Raw genomic sequence first — 19,540 nt, forward strand, 5'->3', positions numbered from 1 at the left:
TAGAATTTCCGGCATGATAGAAATTGTTGATTATTGTTGATGATACATTATGACCCTATAACATGCGTCCTTAATATGCATTATACGGAATTGACAATTCACTATTAAATTAACGTAAGCATTTCAAAGTGTTATTTTTCTTGTCTAAACAACGTGCAAGAGAACAGTTCGCCCAAAACCTGAGGTTTCTTCATTACTCCAAATCTTGTCATTTTTAGGCAAAATAGAAATTAGTTCATTATATATGTTACAACGACATACTTTGAATAGATTGATGCCCAAAATGTGTTTGTAAAATCTATTTATTTTAATAGATGATTAAACTTTTATTTTTGTTCTCATTTCGTTAAATGTGTGGTAGTATGGCACTCATATACAGTTGTTCCCCCAAATCCTGTATATTCTTATAATATTGTACTGTTTAGGTAAATATATTTTCTACTTTGGAAATGAAAAAGGTGCTTATAAATCCCTTTAAAACATTTAATCAATTTACGACTTTTGGATCCAAAGGATAATTTGATATTAGTGATAGACCGATAGCCCCAGGCTATGATAAATGTTGTCGGGCTTTGATAAAATTTAACATTTCTTCATGTTCCCTATAGTAAAAGCATTGAAAATTGACAATGGGGCTATGATAGAATGAAGTCCAATTTCTCACACTGTATTATATAATGCGTTTACAGTACTGTATGTGAGTTCAAGTATAAATGTCCACAATAGGAACTATATTAGCCATTGTTACACTCGATATATATATATACAATAATTAATAGTTGACATAAATAGGAGCCCTTGTGTGCAATACCATTGAACTGTTCACCTGGTATTCACTCCACAAACTTTTATCAATATGCATGTACTTGCAATGAAGCAGCCAAACCAAGGTTAATTAGTTTTCAATTTTTTTGTTGGTCTGGAATAACGTGTATTAAGAAGTTTGACACCACCCTCATGTGGAAATCCTTTCGTTTGGCATTTTGAATATTTACGAAAAAATTCGATTGTGTGGCTGCTGTGAAAATTTGACCGAATATTGGTGTCATATTGATTTGCCAGGGACGGCAGCATCAGAAGTGGAAAATGCATGTACATCCAAATTTGAACAACAGCAGAAACTGAAAGATGCCAAATGTTATCTGCACCTGTCCACAACAGAATGGGATCAACCTTCTTCACCAGAACATCATTTTCAGAGTCATATCCAAAAATCACAATCTGATTATTGGAACAGCCGAAAGATGGAATAAGAAATTGTGAGAGTTGTTTGTTCTCATTGACTTGTGCAAAACTGTTGGTGATTGTTTGTGCTATTAACTGGCAAAGTGGCTGCTTCATGGCCAAATCATTTTTTTTAGTTTCAATGTTTAATGAATACATTGCACATGGAGATAACGATGCACCTTCGGTTACACTATCTGAATCCTCCTCACTGTCTTCATCATGCTCATTTGTGACAATTTCCGGGACCTCTTTCCAAATCTTCAGAGGGATCTTCTGGCTGATCAAAATATCAGCAAAACCGTGCCAAATTTGAATAGCACCTGTAATAAAAAAAGGCATATTTTATAGTTCATAAATTGTTCTAAAACATCTCAAATTAGTCAAGAGGCTCACTGGGCATGCATCACTTATATCAAGTTCATGAGACTGAAAATAAAGGGATAATACATTTTTTGTAAAATGTCAATTATTTCTTGAAGAGTACCAGCCCCGGCCCTCTGCTCCAACACAGTCACTGGGGGTTACCGGATGAGCGTAATTACGCAATTACGCTCATCCAATATGGCGAAGGTGAAAACAGGCATTTAGAAAATGTCAGAATTTCACCCTTTTTTTGAACCCACAATTAAAAGAGAAGTAGCAAAGCGCAACGTTGAACAGTTTAAAAACGTGTAGTTATTCGAAATAGTTCGGTAAGTAACAACAAGAGGCCCAGAGGGCCTGTATCGCTCACCTGGTTATAAAGCGTTTCAGCTGAATTGCACTGGTAGAGCTTAAGAAGTTATAATTAACAAGTGGTCCACAAAAATAACATTGTAAAGCACTTAGTTTAACAATATGCCAAACAAAATTTGACCTTGACTTTCGACCTGATGACCTTGACCTATCGTCAGCTAACTATTCGTATGATTCCGACCAACTTTGCTTTATAATGTCATAACAAAATGTTTACAGGTTAAAAGATACAAAATTTACCCCTATTGGGCCCCACCTCTCAGCGACCAAGGGACCTACACCCTTCATTTATGTAATGTTTGATTCCCCGGTCCCAAGGATGTACCACATCAAATTTGGTCAGAATCCGATCAGTCGTTTAGGAGGAGTAGCATTTAGAAGATTAAATTACATAATTTTGTCCTATTTGGACCCCATTTAGGCCCCGTCCATCTGGCCCCAGGGGTTCCACCAAGTTTGTTTATGTAAAGTATGATCGCCTTGCCGTAGTGATGTTTCAGATTAAATATGGCAATATTCTGTGCAACAGTTTAGGGAAAGTAGGATTTTATATGCTAAAATACCCTAATTTACCCCTATTGGACCCAACCCCCCCGCCCCTATGGGGGCCACACCCTTCATTTATGTAACGTTTGATTCCCCGGTCCAAAGGATGCACCACAGCAAAATTGGTCAGAATCTGATCACTCGTTTAGGACGAGTAGCGTTTAGAAGATTAAATTACAAAATGTTGTCCTATTTGGACCCCATGTAGGCCCCACCCCTTCGGCCCCAGGGGTCGCACCAAGTTTGTTTATGTAAAATATGACCGCCTTACCCCAGTGATGTTTCAGATGAAATATGGTAATATTATGTGCAACAGTTTATGGGGAGTAGGATTTTATATGCTAAAATACCCCAATTTACCCCTATTGGGCCCAGCCCCCCAGCCCCTATGGGGACCACACCCTTCCTTTATGTAACGTTTTATTCCCTGTTCCCAAGGATGCACCACAGCAAATTTGGTCAGAATCCAACCAGTCGTTTAGGAGAAGTAGCGTTTAGAAAATTAAATTATATATTTTGGGCCCATTTTAAGGCCCCGCCCCTCAGGCCCTAGGGGTCGCACAGAGTTTGTTTATGTAAAATATGATCGCTTTGCCCCAGTGATATTTCAGACCAAATATGGTAATAATATGTGCAATATTTTAGGAAAAGTAGGATTTTATATGCTAAAATACCCCAATTTACCCCTATTGGGCCCCGCCCCTTAGCCCCTATGGGGGCCACACCCTTCTGTTATGTAACGTTTGATGCCCTGGTCCCAATGATGCACCACAGCAAATTTGGTCAGAATCCCATCAGTTGTTTAGGAGGAGTAGGCTTTTTTCTAGAAATTTTCCAATGTACCACTATTGGGCCCCACCCCTTAGCCCCTTTGGAGGCCACACCTTTCCCTTATGTAACGTTTGATTCCCTGGTCCCAAGGATGCACGACAGCAAATTTGGGCAGAATCGGACGGACGGACGGACGACGGATGCCACATAATCGCATAATTAAGCTCACCCTGGCACTTTGTGCCAGGTGAGCTAAAAATGGCAAGATGCAGGTAATTGCTTGTCCCGCTAATTTAGGATGTAGGCAATTTACAAACAAGATGTAGGTAATTTAACGAAGATGTAGGTAATTTTAGTCTTTTCCGCTTATGTTGCTTCTGATTGTTAAATTAATTAAACCGATATTTGTATGTAGGCATTTGCCTCAATATCCCGGGCATTGAACAAACTAGCACCAAACATCGTGAATTCAACTTGTATTACTCTTTAGAAAGCTAATATTCACGTCAAATGCAAGTGAACAGAACAAGAGGCCCATGGTGGTCACCTGAGAAATGCTCATTTTCATAAAAGTAAGGGTACCAATGTTCATACTTGCATCCCATGATATCAATTCCACTTAAAAATATACTGCAAAGTGTTAATTCCCTTTATAAACTATAGTAAATTTTACCCCCTCCGATCCCCAGGGGAGAAAGGGTGACCCGGCGGTAATAAAATGTATAATTTTGATAGAGCATCTTAGGACCTTAATTTCCAAATGTTCCCCTTTTTAGGCCACACCCTTCAGCTCCCTGGGGGGTCAGGGTCCCAATTTTCATAGCATCTAACTTCCATCCCATGATATTAATTCCACTAGAGTTTGAATGATTTCCTACGAAAAATAAAGAAAATACACTCAAAAGTGTTATTTCCCTATTTAAACTATAGTAATCTTTACCCCCTCCCCAGTGGGGAATGGGTGACCCGAGGGTAATGAAATTGATAATTTTGATAAAGCATCTTAGAACCTTTCCTTCATGAAGAATATTTGATTGCAGGGTTTCTGGTTCTGCAAAAGATTTTTTTTTTTTAAATATTGTCAAATTTTCCCCTTTTTGGGCCCCGCCCTTCAGCTCCCTGGGGGGTCAGGGTTCTAATTTTCATACCATCCACATCCTTCCATCCCATGATGTTAATTCCACCCAAGTTTAAATGATTTCCTACGAAAAATAGAGAAAATATACTCAAAAGTAACTATAGTAAACTTTACCCCCTCCCCAGGGGAGAATGGATGACCCATGGGTAATAAAATTTACATTTTTGATAAAGCACCTTAGGACCTTTCCATCCATGAAGAGTATTTGATTGCATAATTTCTGGTTCTGCAGAAGAAGATTTTTTAAATATTGCCAAATTTGCCCCTTTTTAGGCCCCACCCTTCAGCTCCCTGGGGGGTCAGGGTCCCAATTTTCATAGCATCCAACTTGATTTGAAGTGTAGGTCCATGAGTGACAATCTCTTATTTTTCGGGGTAGAAGAAAAAGGCCACGCCCGACTTTGACACAGTACGTAGTAAACGAAAGTGGTGTTGAAGTGAGGGTACCGACAGAAGACTGCATTGCCAATTATGTATATTTGATCGCACATGACAAACTCGGTATAAGTGAAAATTTGATCATCGACAGGGCACACCGGATAAGGGAGAAGAAGGAGGGGAAGACTAGGCCTATCGTAGCCAAATTCAATATGTACCAACAAAAGGAGCTTGTAAAACGGAACGCAAAGAAACTAAAAGGGACAGATATTTTTATTTCCGACCAGTTTCCGAAAGAGGTTCAGGATGCGCAGAAGAGGCTATGGCCAGTGTGTAAGAAAGCGAGAAACGAGAACAAAAAGGCGGTGATTATTAGGGATAAACTTTTTATAAATGATAAAGTGTATGATGGACGAGTACCGGACCTTCCCGCGGCCGCGGCCGGGAAGGGGACCCTAAAGGCCGAGGACGTCAGTCCAGTATAAATTAGGACAGTGATGAGAATGAGAGTATTTCAAATACTCTAAATGTACTGTCATGGAACATTAATGGTGGATTGGACAATAAATTAAAATCTAAACAATTTCAAACTTTTATTAAAACATATAATCTTGTATTTTTGACAGAATGTTGGATAACAAATGACTACCAAGTTGATATTGAAGGTTACTCAAACCACCAGCCAAATATAATGATTCTATACCTTTTAGTTCTTCAGAAGAAGTCGTTTTTAGCGTTTGACATATTTGACAGCTGTGACCTTGAAAGTAGGTCAAGGTCATTTTCGTTCTTAAACTTTGTTAGGCTCCATCCCAGGAAGCCATCAGCCAAATACGAAGATTTTATACCTTTTAGTTCTTCAGAAGAAGTCGTTTGAAGTGTTTGACACATTTGACCCCTGTGACCTTGAAAGAAGGTCAAGGTCATTTTCGTTCTCAAACTTTGTCGGGCCCCTACCAACAAAGCTTTCAGCCAAATATCATTACCCTAGGCCTGTCCGTTCGTCAGAAGAAGTTGTTTAAAGGAAAAGTTGACGGACGAGGACGGACGACGGACGACGGACGCCGCGCCATGACATAAGCTCACTTGCCCTTCGGGCAGGTGAGCTAAAAATGAATGAAACTGCACCATACAGCTGTTTCGTCCTTCTAGGACTCATCGGTGATGCTAGGGGCCAAAAATTGGAAATCCAGAAGGGAAGTTAATCAAAATCCGAATGGGCCTAAACTACTATTTAATTATATGCATTTCAAAAATTTAGATATTGGTAAATTTCAAATAAATGTCGAGGAAGTGTGTATATTCTGAGCCGTGCCACAACTAACAAAGAGATTTACATGGCGTCAAGGTTACGGCAAACCTCGGGGACTAAAAAATCCACCTTTCTTAATTACGCTTTACCAAATGTAAATGTTCACAACATTGAAGATGTTCCATTTTTCTGAGTTTTCATATTTCGTCACCTTCAACTAAACCAGATTCCTCAAATTAGCTCCCAGACAGGTTTATACTACATACATGTATGGTTTACACGCTGAGCCGTTGTCAAAGGAAGAGTACACTGATGTCACAAGCACATAAACTCTTAAAAACGGCCAAATTATCCAACGCGCATTATTAAAAACAGATTTTTTTCTAGTGGTTTGTTAAGATAGTGTATTTTTCTAAATCCATCAACGCACTGGTCACAGTGGTGATGTTGACGAATCTTATGTAACAAGTTATATTAATTAAGAAGGATTTTCATTTTCATGAAGTGGGTCTGGCAAAAAATAGCAATGAGATACTGTAGATATTTTGCGGCAGCCAAGGCTGTCCTTGTGCACAAGAAAATGCCATGGTAATAACAGAAAAATAATGCAGATGTACATGCATGTAAGCCATATTTTTTTTATATTTGATTTTTTTTTTATGAAGTTTTAGCACTAAAGATACTACTGTAGAAAGAACAACAACATGCAGCAATAAAAAAGCAATATTTTTACCAATGTGTTTTTTCATTGTCTACTTTTTTTGTAGTCATTTTATTTGTTGACGGTTAATTGTTGCCTCTTTTTTGTGAACTCGGAAAGGGGTTAGACTAGAATTCTACTAAGAAAGGAAAACGTACTACACATTCCCAAGGAGGTGGCATGTTAATTATGATTAAATCAAATTTAACTACATATATTTCAGTTTGTGAAATTATATGTGACTATAGTTTGGCTAAAAATTGATAAAAGTCTTATTGGTCAAGGAAATGATGTGTACCTGGCATGTGTCTAGATTCCACCTTCCAATTCCCAATTTTATAACCAGTATAACTGTGATTTATTTTTTGAATTGGAATATGGTATAAGTCAATATTCCCGAAAGGGTGATATTATGTTGTTGGGAGATTTTAACAGTCGTACCAGTAATGTATGTGATTATGTAAGAGATGATATTATTCACGATAGTGTTAAACGTCAGCTTTCTGATTTGTTTTCATATGTCTCTGATGATTATTATACTGATAGGGTTAACCCCGACACAGTGGTAAATCATTTTGGAAATCGACTTATAGAATTATGTAAGGCAAGTTGTTTGCGTATCTATAACGGAAGAGATTTAAATAAGTATTCAAATGACTATACATATTGTGGCCATAATAGAATGAGTGTTATTGATTATTTGATTGCAAGTCCATGTTTATTGTATTATGTTAAACAGTTTATTGTTGGCAATTTCAATATGTTATCTGACCACGCCCCAATGCACGTGCAAATACGAACGCGTTTTTCATTGGTCGATAATGATGATACACGTGTGTGTGAACCGACAGGTAACGAGCGACCTACTTATCGATGGAATGACGAAGGCAAGGTAAGCTTTTTAGATGTACTCTCAACGAATCAAAATGATATTAACAAGTCGGTTATACTATCGGAAGATGTTACCCAAAATGATATGGATGATTGCGTTACACGATTTTCAAATGTATTGCTTTGAGCAATGGACCCCTTTCTCTCGCGACCGAGCACACACAGGGACGACAAGCGTGCGGGTGCAATGGGGCTGCATCGCTCACCTGGTATAAATCTCAAACTTGTAACCTTAAAAGTGATCTAAAATAAAGCTACAGGCAATATATCAGTATTTATGATTAGAAGTCATTCAAAAGAACCTGTAAAAAGATTTAAAAACATTTCACCCTGTCTCCTTGAAAGTTGAACAAGGTCATTATGTTGAACAAGTTTAACAGCCCTTCATCTTGGGATGCAACTTCCAAAATATCACCACACTATCCTTTTGTATATTGAAATAATTGAACAAATGTGACCTTGAAAGTGGGTCAAGGTCATTCAAATGAAAAATATGAAGACTCTATACCTTTTAGTTCTTCAGAAGAAGTCGTTTGAAGCGTTTGACATATTTGAACCCTGTGACCTTGAAAGAAGGCCAAAGTCATTTTTGTCGGTCTCTGTCCCAGGCAGCCATCAGCCAAATATGAAGATTCTATACCTTTTAGTTCTTCAGAAGAAGTAATTTGAAGAGTTTGACACATTTGACCCCTGTGACCTTGAAAGAAGGTCAAGGTCATTTTCATTCTGAAAGTTGGTCAGGCTTCTTCCCATGATGCCACCAACTTAATATGAAGATTCTGTACCTTTTAGTTCTTCTTCAGAAGATGTTTGAATTTTTTGACATATTTTACCCCTGTGACCTTGAAAGTATGTCAAGGTCATTTTCATTTTCAAACTTTGTTGGGCTCCATCCCAGGAAGCCATCAGCCAAATATGAAGATTCTATACCTTTTAGTTCTTCAGAAGAAGTCGTTTGAAGCATTTGACACATTTAACCCCAGTGACCTTGAAAGTAGGTCAATGTCATTTTCATTTTTAAACTTTGTTGGGCTCCATCCCAGGAAGCCATCAGCCAAATATGAAGATTCTATACCTTTTAGTTCTTCAGTAGAAGTCGTTTGAAGCGTTTGACACATTTGACCCCAGTGACCTTGAAAGTAGGTAAAGGTCATTTTCATCTTAAAACTTTGTTGGGCTTCATCCCAGGAAGCCATCAGCCAAATATGAAGATTCTATACCTTTTAGTTCTTCAGAAGAAGTCGTTTGAAGCGTTTGACACATTTAACCCCAGTGACCTTGAAAGAAGGTCAATGTCATTTTCATTCTCAAACTTTGTCGAGCTCCATCCCAGGAAGCCATCAGCCAAATATGAAGATTCTATACCATTTAGTTCTTCAGAAGAAGTCGTTTGAAGTTTTTGACATATTTGACCCCTGTGACCTTGAAAGTAGGTCAAGGTCATTTTCATTCTCAAACTTTGCCAGGCTCCCACCAATTTAGCTATCAGCGAAATATCATGACTCTAGGCCTGTCCATTCTTCAGAAGAAGTCGTTAAAAGGAAAAGCTGACGGATGATGACGGACGACGGACGGACGATGGACGGACGACGGACGCCGCGCCATGGCATAAGCTCACTTGCCCTTTGGGCAGGTGAGCTAAAAATGTGAAAAGTTTACGGACGCCGGACGAAGACTGATCGCAATAGGTCACTGTGACCTAAAAATGGAAGTGTCTCAATGTTAGAACCCCCCCCCCCCGCTAAAACAATACAACCCCAAGAAAACGTAATAAATATCATTATTAGTTTGCCAGCTTTGAACTGGTTATGTCATTATAAATGTGTATCATAGGCTACATGTTGATTACTTAAAACAAACAAGAGGCCCAGAGGGCCTGTATCGCTCACCTGAATATTTAAGCAGTCATAGCAAAATATTCTCATTAAATATTATATTGCACTACAAATATTTCCCTCGCAAACTTTGTTGGCTCCATCTGTTGAAACTACCAGCCCAATATTATTGCAAGATTCTATGCTTTTTGATTCTTCTTCAGAAGTTGCTTGACATATTTTTCCCTGTGACCTTGTAAGTAGGTCAATGTCATTTTCCATCTCAAATTGGTTAGCTCTATTCCAAAAAGCTACCAGCCAAATCTTATGAATCCATTCCTTTTAGTGCTTAAAAATAAATCTTTTAAAAGTAGGTCGAGGTCATTTTTATTCGCAAACTTTGGTGAGCTGTATCCCAGGAAGTCACCAGCCAAATATTATTTTATGCCTTTCAATTATTCAGAAGAAGTCATTTGATGTTTTTGACATATTTGACCCCTGTGACCTTGAAAGAAGGTCAAGGTCATTTTCATTCCCAACTTTGTCGGGCTCCTTCCCATGAAGCCACCAGCCAAATATGAAGATTCTATACTTTTTAGTTCTTCAGAAGAAGTCGTTTAACGAGTTTGATGTTTTTGACCACTGTGACCTTGAAATTAAGTCAAGGTCATTTTCATTCTCAAACTTTATCAGGCTCCATGCCATGAGGCCAACAGGCAAATATGAAGATTCTATACCTTTCAGTTCTTCAAAAGAAGTTGTATGAAGGGTTTGACATATTTGACCTCTGTGACCTTGAAAGAAGGTCAAAGTCATTTTCGTTCTCAAACTTTGTCAGGCTCTATCCCAGGAAGCCACCAGCCAAATATAAAGATTCTATACCTTTCAGTTCTTCAGAAGAAGTCGTTTGAAGTGTTTGACACATTTGACCCCTGTGACCTTGAAAGAAGGTCGGGGTCATTTTCGTTCTCAAACTTTGTTGGGCTCCATCCCAGGAAGCCACCAGCCAAATAGGAAGATTCTATACCTTTTAGTTCTTCAGAAGAAGTCATTTTTAGCGTTTGACATATTTGACGGTTGTGACCTTGAACGTAGGTCAAGGTCATTTTCGTTCACAAACTTTGTTGGGCTCCATCCCAGGAGCCCATCAGCCAAATATGAAGATTCTAATCCTTTTAGTTCTTCAGAAGAAGTCGTTTGAATTTTTTGACATATTTGACCCCAGTCACTTGAAAGTAGGTCAAGGTCATTTTCGTTCTCAAACTTTGTCAGGTACCTACCAACAAAGCTTTCAGCCAAATATCATGACTCTAGACCTGTCCGTTCTTCAGAAGAAGTTGTTTAAAGGAAAAGTTGACGGACGAGGACGGACGGACGACGGACGACGGACGGACGGACGGACGGACGGACGACGGACGCCACACCATGACATAAGCTCACTTGCCCTTCGGGCAGGTGAGCTAAAAAGACACCACTTCTTGTGATTGTGAACTATACCAGCAGACATCTTTTCTATAGTGTCATGATTTTGAGTTTCATGATAACACAAATTGAAGAAAAAACAACTGAAAATCAAAGTACTGAAAGTACTGAAGGGCTAAATCTGTTGTGAAGATAATATTTGTTTCAAGAGAAGAAATACATGTCTATAAATAACAGTATAGCAAATGTAATAGATTTAATAAATATATGATATTGTATCCGGAAATATAATTTTCATGAAAGAGTGATATTCGCACTCAATGATTATATGAAACTGTCATTGAATAAATCAAGTAGCTCTCCCTGCCAATTTCATATCGTGGATTCATCTTAATCCACTGTATACTATAAGTACTGGAGGTGCAGAGATGGAGAATTGTTTTGTGTCTGTAATTTGTGAAGATGCAGGTGAATTCCCCCCTCATCCGAGCTTTAGTGACGGATGAAGGGAGATAATATTGCATTTCTACTTGAGAATGCGCACGCAAAACTCTATTCATAGAGCTAAAATATATGCAAATTAGGCCTATATAAAGGCCTGCACGCGGCACAGTAGCCATCATTTAAAGCACCAACCAATGTTGACTAAACAAGTGTGGGACTATGGGGGGGAAAGAAATTATCTCCCTTCAGCCTTCAGGTTGATTCTCAAAGAATCCTCCTCATCAGTCACTAAAGCTCGGATGAGGGGGGAATTCTTTTCCGAACAGCCTTCGGCTTTCGGGAGATAATATTGCAAGCTAAAAGTTTGTCAACATCTGGATAAATTCCATCAAACCGCTGAGACCAACTCACGGTAAATATATCAAATTCAAGATATACCTATTTTTAACAAAAATTGACAAGCACAAGTACAAGTACACTTTGTATAATGCCATTAAACTTGAAGTACCAGGTACGCCATTAAGCGTTCCCCATTGGTAAACTTTAGCTCCCCACCGTTCAATACACAGGTATAATATCCTATTGTCCATGTCACAATGACCATAATTCAATTAGTATTACTACTTTTCGTTTCAGATTGCCACGTGCAACAATGTCTGATCACAATATTGCTGTTAAATAAAGAAGACACCCTGATAAGGATGTGAACGTCAATAATCGGCGTTCCTATAGAATCATGAGATCTCGACCAATTTCGCCTGCAAGCAGCAATGGTCTGTTGACGTTGACGCGTTAACGTTTCGTCTATTCACTATAATGTCTCCTGTCCCTTTAATAGTTTCATCAATAAAATCAAGCACTGTATAACGTGCCTATGTCAAAATACTGTAAACACTTATGTATAAGCTTGATACCTAAGCTTAGAAGCCATTCAAAAAATAAAAGAATGGACGCAATTATGGAAATATACATTTCCTTGAACAAACAAAAGACCTACATTTAGTTTTGTCCTGACAAAGACATCAGTCTGTGTGTAGTTTCTATCATTACCCATAACAGAGCAATTAAGGACGTCATTCTAATACATTTATTATATATCCGTGGATATATAGTGTGACAGGAGGTACACACCCTCCACTTTCTTCTGACCTATCAGACATGAAGCCTGATAAAATTGTACCAGACCACCTGATACATTCTCGTAGAGACATACAAATGTACTGACCATACTTCTTTCCCAAAGATTAAACGGTCTGATGCCAATACTCCCATTGAACATAAATAAATGGGGTCACATGACCTAGTAGCAACTATCTATAATTGTCGCCTTATCATCCTTATTGACATCATCACCTCTGGTTAACCGTTAACATTGTCATTAGTAGACCCATACTAGACCTACAGTACACATTGTATCTATAGGACAATAAGGGCGGAAACATCATGCTTCCGTACAATAAAATCTCACTTTTCCGTATTGGTTACTTACACAACCACACCCAACGGATACTATCACCATTTTCTAAACATTGGACTATATTCTCGACAGTCACCAATCCTTTGTACCTTTTAATGTGTAAATGAAACTGACAAAACACAGATAGCCCAATCGACTCGAAAGGCAATTTTCTGAATTCATCTGCGATGGACATCATCACCCAAAATCGTTTCCTCTGTTCCCTCTTTGACTAATTCTATCTATATATATATACATCACAAATCATCATTAGTGACAGTCTAGTATATTTCCAAAACATACTGCAAAAACACCACTATTTTCACAATAATACAATGCTCTGTTCTGATCATACCAGACACATTACACAAGGTCTTATAGGACCTACAGTTTGTACCCAAGTACAGTGTAACCTTTTAAGATTAGCACAAGTGATGTTATCACTCCTTGTTTCTGATCTCCATTACGTTATACGTCCAGACTCCAGTCTGTTTAACAGGATATTAACACAAACAACCAACTTGGTTATCTTGCCTAATAATCATTTCTGATTATAAATAAAAATAGATAAAACTATATCCAGTTCGCAATATAGCGAATATAGGAAGCTCCCGGAAGCTCCTTGGAAGTCTTGAATGTTTCGAAATTCATGCAACATTCTGATAGTTACTACCTGTATGAAAACTGAATGGAAACTCACTAGCCATCCGTGATGACAAATATGTCTCGAAGGAAATCAAACGTGGACAGTATTATAGAGCTGTATACTTATTTTGAGGTGTATCTGCCTACTGTGTGGTAATTAGTATAGACCACCAATGTAAAGTCCATTAATACTATCACTATCAACTATATACCATATTTTAAGTATGCCATTGCCGCTTTCCGGGTTCTCTGTCCCGAAAAAACCATTTTGAAGGTATGTTAACCCTTCTGGGCAAATAAACCCACTTTCACCACACAGTCCTTATACACCAAACCTCTGACCAAAAGGTGGTAAAAATAATCTGCAAATCCCTCAATTTGAACATTGACCCTTAGTAAGGCATTACGTAATTAAAATAATACTCAGGATTGCTTAATCTTTCTGCAAGTCTGTCTGAAAATGCCAGCACCTTTTTTCTAATTTCTTCTTATTTTAGTGTATAAATAACACAATACTAATAACTCTGTGAACATACAAGGGACGTAATTAAAACAAGTTGAACATTAATCAATACAAATCTTCCGTGAGTGACCCACTTATAACATAATTACTGACGTGGATATAAACATTAACCATGCAGTAATGTATCTTATTCAGTCTTTGTTTTCCCCAATATCAGCTATATAGTGTAGTATGTGTAGTATTTTACTATTTAATTTTTAGTGCACAACATTATATTGTGTTCATACACAAGTGAATTGCCCTCTCTACTGAGGCGCGCCATGAACTGATCTTGTAAACACAGTTTTATAACTCAAAAGTCGGCCAGACACCCAGACCTTTAATTCGTTGCTGAATTTTTAAAAGCCAACCAGAGGAATCTGTGTTGCTTAGTTATGCATAGTATAAGGGTGTATTAACCAACGACCCATCAGGTCTAACCAGGACCCCCGGCCAACTGTTCATTTCCGCTTATATAAGATTATTAAGCTGGATTATCACGTAAGCACAGCCTTGCATCAATCAATACTTGTGATACAAAAACTAAGGTATTATCCTACCTATATCACACAGTTTATGATTATCTCCCACTATATAGAAGCAGGGCAAGACCGTTATGTACTCCAGGACAACGCCCAAATATCTACCTCACTTGGCCTTTCATTATTATATTCAATACTTTTATTCAATATTTTGTGTGAAAAACTCGCGAGAACACCAGAAATCAAACCTGCTATCTAGTGTGCAGTACCTGACTGGAATTTGCACTGTACAATATTATTCATTTGAACATCAACCAACCACATAGTGCAGGGTTTCCCCGCCTATTTCAAAATGGTGTTTACCATCGCATCTTGGCATGCATGCAGGTACCCCAAAACAAATATTCAGCAAGTCGACCAATCAATATGTATCCAGACTCCAGACTGTTCATGTGTTCGCGACTTTGAATACCGTACATTACAGTACTGCTATGAAAACAGTAACAGTTTTATTTTAGAAGAACATTTCAAATGTTCCAAGTACAATAGTACTATATTACACAGTCAACGACTGTACAGTATTTAATTATTTTTACAAAATTGAACGTAGATCTCTACCTTGTAATATTTATAGGTACAGTCATTGACCATCACGAGGGAGTCGTCACAAGTAGCCAATACAGACTTTTTAAAATAAAAACACGACTCAAACATTGGCCAGTACAACGTCATCACAGTATGATGTGCATACATGCCATAACTTTCCGGTGCAAAATAGTGAGATCAGTGCTTATTTTCAGTGAGATTTGGTCAAAAATAGTGAGATTTTTTCTCTGAATTCGTGAGAAATTCGTGAGACATTTAAAACATAAATTATACTGCATATAACATGGTATTAAATAATTTTTGTTATTCTGAAGCCTCCAATTACTTTGTTAGAACCAAAACCGAAGATTTATTGATATTTATAAGGATTTTAGGGAGGTTTACACATGACATACGGTCCAGATAAAACTATCAACATTTAAAAGTAAATATATCACAATACTTCCATCAAATGCAAAAAAAAACAAATAACAATTCCATCCCGACGGCAAGAATATAAATTCCGGATTCAGTGTCCGGTTTCGATTTTATAGTCACCTACAATTTAACATTTCCGTTTCGGTAAACCATGTTTTCGATTGTAATGAATTAAATAGCAGTTTATGTTGCTGTCTAATGTTTATATCAACTGTCACCACATATTAATTAGCAAGTAGTCCCCACTGGATGGGTGATCCCTGATTTAATTGCTTAACAGTGCACACATCGGTGAGCAAGTCACCAAGCCATGTGCCGCCAATTCGGCCGGCTGGGCCATTCTCCAATTTCACACCTAACGGCTGCTAATTGGCCTGGCCTGCAATTTAAGTGGCTGGTTTGTGATTAACGACCTCTCAGTGACCAAGGTCAGTGTGAATCCATGTAGCTATTGTTTATTCACTAAGATTGACCAAATTTCGTTTCGTGAGATCAAATTATTTGAAATAAAAAGAGTGAAAATGGGTCCCACGCCGCGAGACATTTTGGAAGGCTATTTTTCATGAGTCTCACGCCAAAAGCGTTAGATATGGCATGTATGCATGTGTGCTCCCGACAAACTCACTATAATCCGATTGCCAGGCTTCTCTCTTTGACCATATTCGCGGAACTGATACACACAGTAACCAGCCTGAGCTTGTCGTAATGACCAGAATTAAGTATATTCCTTCAACGTCCAGGGTATCACCCCAACTCCACATGTCAATTTCTACTTTCACTTCCCACCGGAAGTCAACAGGTTTCGCCTTATCTCGTATAATCTCGCTCTTAGCGATAACTTGGTTCAAGTTAAAAAGCGAGTAAAAAAGCTATCAAAAACCCACTTACCTGGTCTGTTATTTTACACACGTTCACCTAACGACAATTTAGTATTACTAGACCACTGTGTTAAACAGAGCCGACAGCACACACACACACGTGTGTTGAACATTCCACGAATGCCCGTTCACGACAATTTTTGCTCGACAAGAATATGTACTTGGAGACGACAGTCAAATCCTCAGGATAGACCTCAGTAGGCAACACGTACCTATATAAGTATACTCACCAGGGTGATGTATATGAAATACAAAACCTGTCGCTAAAAAACAACGACAACCACGAGTGTATACCACGTATACACATGTCGATAACCAAAATACCTGGTGAACCACCAGTATTGGTATAAAAGCCGAACGACTGCGTCGTTCATTCAGTGAAACTTCACTTTTACACCTCGTAAGGTATGAATTACTTACCAAAAGCTAGACGCTATCTCTAGCAATAAATAAATATACGTACTCATGGACGTCGCACGTCCTCACGTATTGCGCTCAAGTAAAAAGATGGCTACTGTGCCGCGTGCGGGCCTTTATATAGGCCTAATTTGCATATATTTTAGCTCTATGAATAGAGTTTTGCGTGCGCATTCTCAAGTAGAAATGCAATATTATCTCCCGAAAGCCGAAGGCTGTTCGGAAAAGAATGTGACTCGCCCACCACGACAGATGGATGCACATAATAATGTGGAGCATAACCATATACCATAGATAAAACAATGAATCAAATTAAAGTGCCCATAGCACTGGAAATTTGTTGCATGGCTTTTTTTTAATAGATTTCAGTAAATATGCTTTTTTTTACTGCAATACATTATATTCCTAGGCTGGGAAAGTGAAGTATTGCCAGTATATGTAATAGTATAGCAATACATTGCATTCCTAGGCATATAGTGTTTATGTATCTGTGGTGTGTATGCATGTCTATACTATTGATGATGTCATCTTTTGTAAATTTTTCCATAAACTTGAAAATCAGGTATATGATGTTTTGTTATCTTACATTTCCCAAAATCACAATGGTATTAGTAAAGGATGGCACCTGACCTTTTTATGAATATTTGTTAAAATCTTACTTAAGGTAAGTTAACATTTCACAAATCAGCCTTTCATATATATATTTTAGTAAATGTCATAAAACCGTTCAATACATGTGTCAAGATATACCAGTGACAATGTGGCAAATACCTTTAAAAAGTTTCCACAAGACCTGCATGGCTTGCAGGACTTCAAATTAACAAGAGGCCATAGGTCATAACACACACATCAAAATTCCAGTAAGGACATAATAAATTTAATATCAGTAACATGATTTTTGAACTTTGGTCACATGACTTCTCTTACAATTCTGAGCAACTTTGCTTCATAATGTTATAACAAAATAACCACAATTTAAGATATACAAAATTTGACCTTGACATTTGACCTGGTGACCTTGACATTTAGTGACACAATTTTCTCTTTGATTCTGACCAACTTTGCTTCATAATATCACAACAAAATATGCACTAATTAAAAAATACAAAATTGACTTTGACCTATGACATTGACCTTTGACCTGGACCTTTTGCGACATGACTTCCTCTTTGATATTGACCAACGTTGCTTCATAATGTCACAACCAAATATCCACCAATCAGGAAATACAAAATTTTGACTTTGACCTATGACCTTGACTTTTGACCTGGCGACATTGTCCTTTTGCGACACGACTTCCTCTTTGATTCTGACCAACTTTATTCATACTTATATAAATATATATATTCTTTGCTGGGGGAATAAAGTTTTTTTGCTTTTTTTCTTAACAGAAGAGGAAAAAAAAAGAAAAAAAACTTTGTTCATAATGTCCCAATCAGGAAATACAAAATTTTGACTTTGACCTATGACCTTGACTTTTGACCTGGCGACATTGACCTTTTGCAACGTGACTTCCTTTTTGATTCTGACCAACTTTGCTTCATAATGTCACAACCAAATATGCACCAATTAGGAAATACAAAATTTTTACTTTGACCTATGACCTTGACTTTTGACCTGGCGACATTGACCTTTTGCGACACGACTTCCTCTTTGATTCTGACCAACTTTGCTTCATAATGTCACAACCAAATATGCACCAATTAGGAAATATAAAAAAATGACTTTGACCTATGACCTTGACTTTTAACCTGGCGACATTGTCCTTTTGCGACACGACTTCCTCTTTGATTCTGACCAACTTTGTTCATACTTATATAAATATATATATTCTTTGCTGGTGGAATACAGTTTTTTTGCTTTTTTTTCTTAACAGAAGAGAAAAAAATAAGAAAAAAAAACTTTGTTCATAATGTCCCAATCAGGAAGTACAAAATTTGACTTTGACCTTTGACCCTGACCTGGTGACCTTGAACTTTTGCAACACAACTTCCTCCTAGATTCTGACCAACTTTGCTTCATAATGTCACAACAAAATATGCATCAATTCAGAAATACAAAATTTGACTTTGATCTATGACCTGGTGACCTGGTGACCTGGACCTTTTAAGACGATACTTACTTTTTTATTCTGACTAACTTTGTTACATACATTGTAATGGTATAACAAAATATTTACCAGAAGCAATGTTTAGTAAAATTCTATTTTTAGTAACAATGACCTTGACCTTTGGCTAATCACGTCCATTTTCGAACTTGCGTGTGAAGTAAGTTTAATTAAAATCCGTGAATAAATATGGGAAAAGCATTTGCCCACAGACGGACAGACAGTCGGACAATGCAATACCATAATACGACCCGTCAAAGACGGGCGTATAACAATTTAAATGAGTGTGTTTTTAACTAAAGTATTTAAAACCGCACTGTCTCTCTGCCTTATCAATTAGGTCCCCTTGGTCAACAAAAGACCAATAGGCATACCTGTCAACTGACCAGATTTCGTCTGGTCACACCAGATATTTCAGCTCAATTTAGCTCATGACCAGATATTAATAGATCATATGACCAGATCACCAGATTTTCACCAGATATTCAGTAATATCAGATCTGTAGTGAAATGACCATCTCATCTTGCGTTTTTGATATTTCCATGCATCACAAAGATTAGTTGCTGCTGTCACATGATAACAATACATGTTATTTTGACTAGCAAAGGGATATTTGGGCCTCTCATGAAGTTAAAGCTGACATTGCCTAAGCAGGGGTGTACAATTCCACTAGCCCGGCGCCCGGGGCTAGTAGATTTTATGTTGGGACTA

General features: G+C 37.8%; 1 protein-coding gene across 2 annotated transcripts in view; it reads right to left on the reverse strand.

Annotated features, from left to right (window-relative positions):
* Positions 1 to 6: 6 nt before the first annotated feature.
* The window catches only part of LOC110462378, a 57,883-nt gene continuing 38,349 nt past the window's right edge, over positions 7 to 19,540 (reverse strand). For both annotated transcript variants that reach the window (XM_021516315.1, XM_021516314.1), the window contains one exon: positions 7 to 1,547. In XM_021516315.1, coding sequence (XP_021371990.1) covers positions 892 to 1,547 — 656 coding nt within the window. In that variant the 3' untranslated portion in view covers positions 7 to 891. The remainder of the gene's footprint in view (positions 1,548 to 19,540) is intronic.

Source organism: Mizuhopecten yessoensis, unplaced genomic scaffold (assembly GCF_002113885.1).
Source record: "Mizuhopecten yessoensis strain PY_sf001 unplaced genomic scaffold, ASM211388v2 scaffold10775, whole genome shotgun sequence".
NCBI classification, from domain to species: domain Eukaryota; kingdom Metazoa; phylum Mollusca; class Bivalvia; order Pectinida; family Pectinidae; genus Mizuhopecten; species Mizuhopecten yessoensis.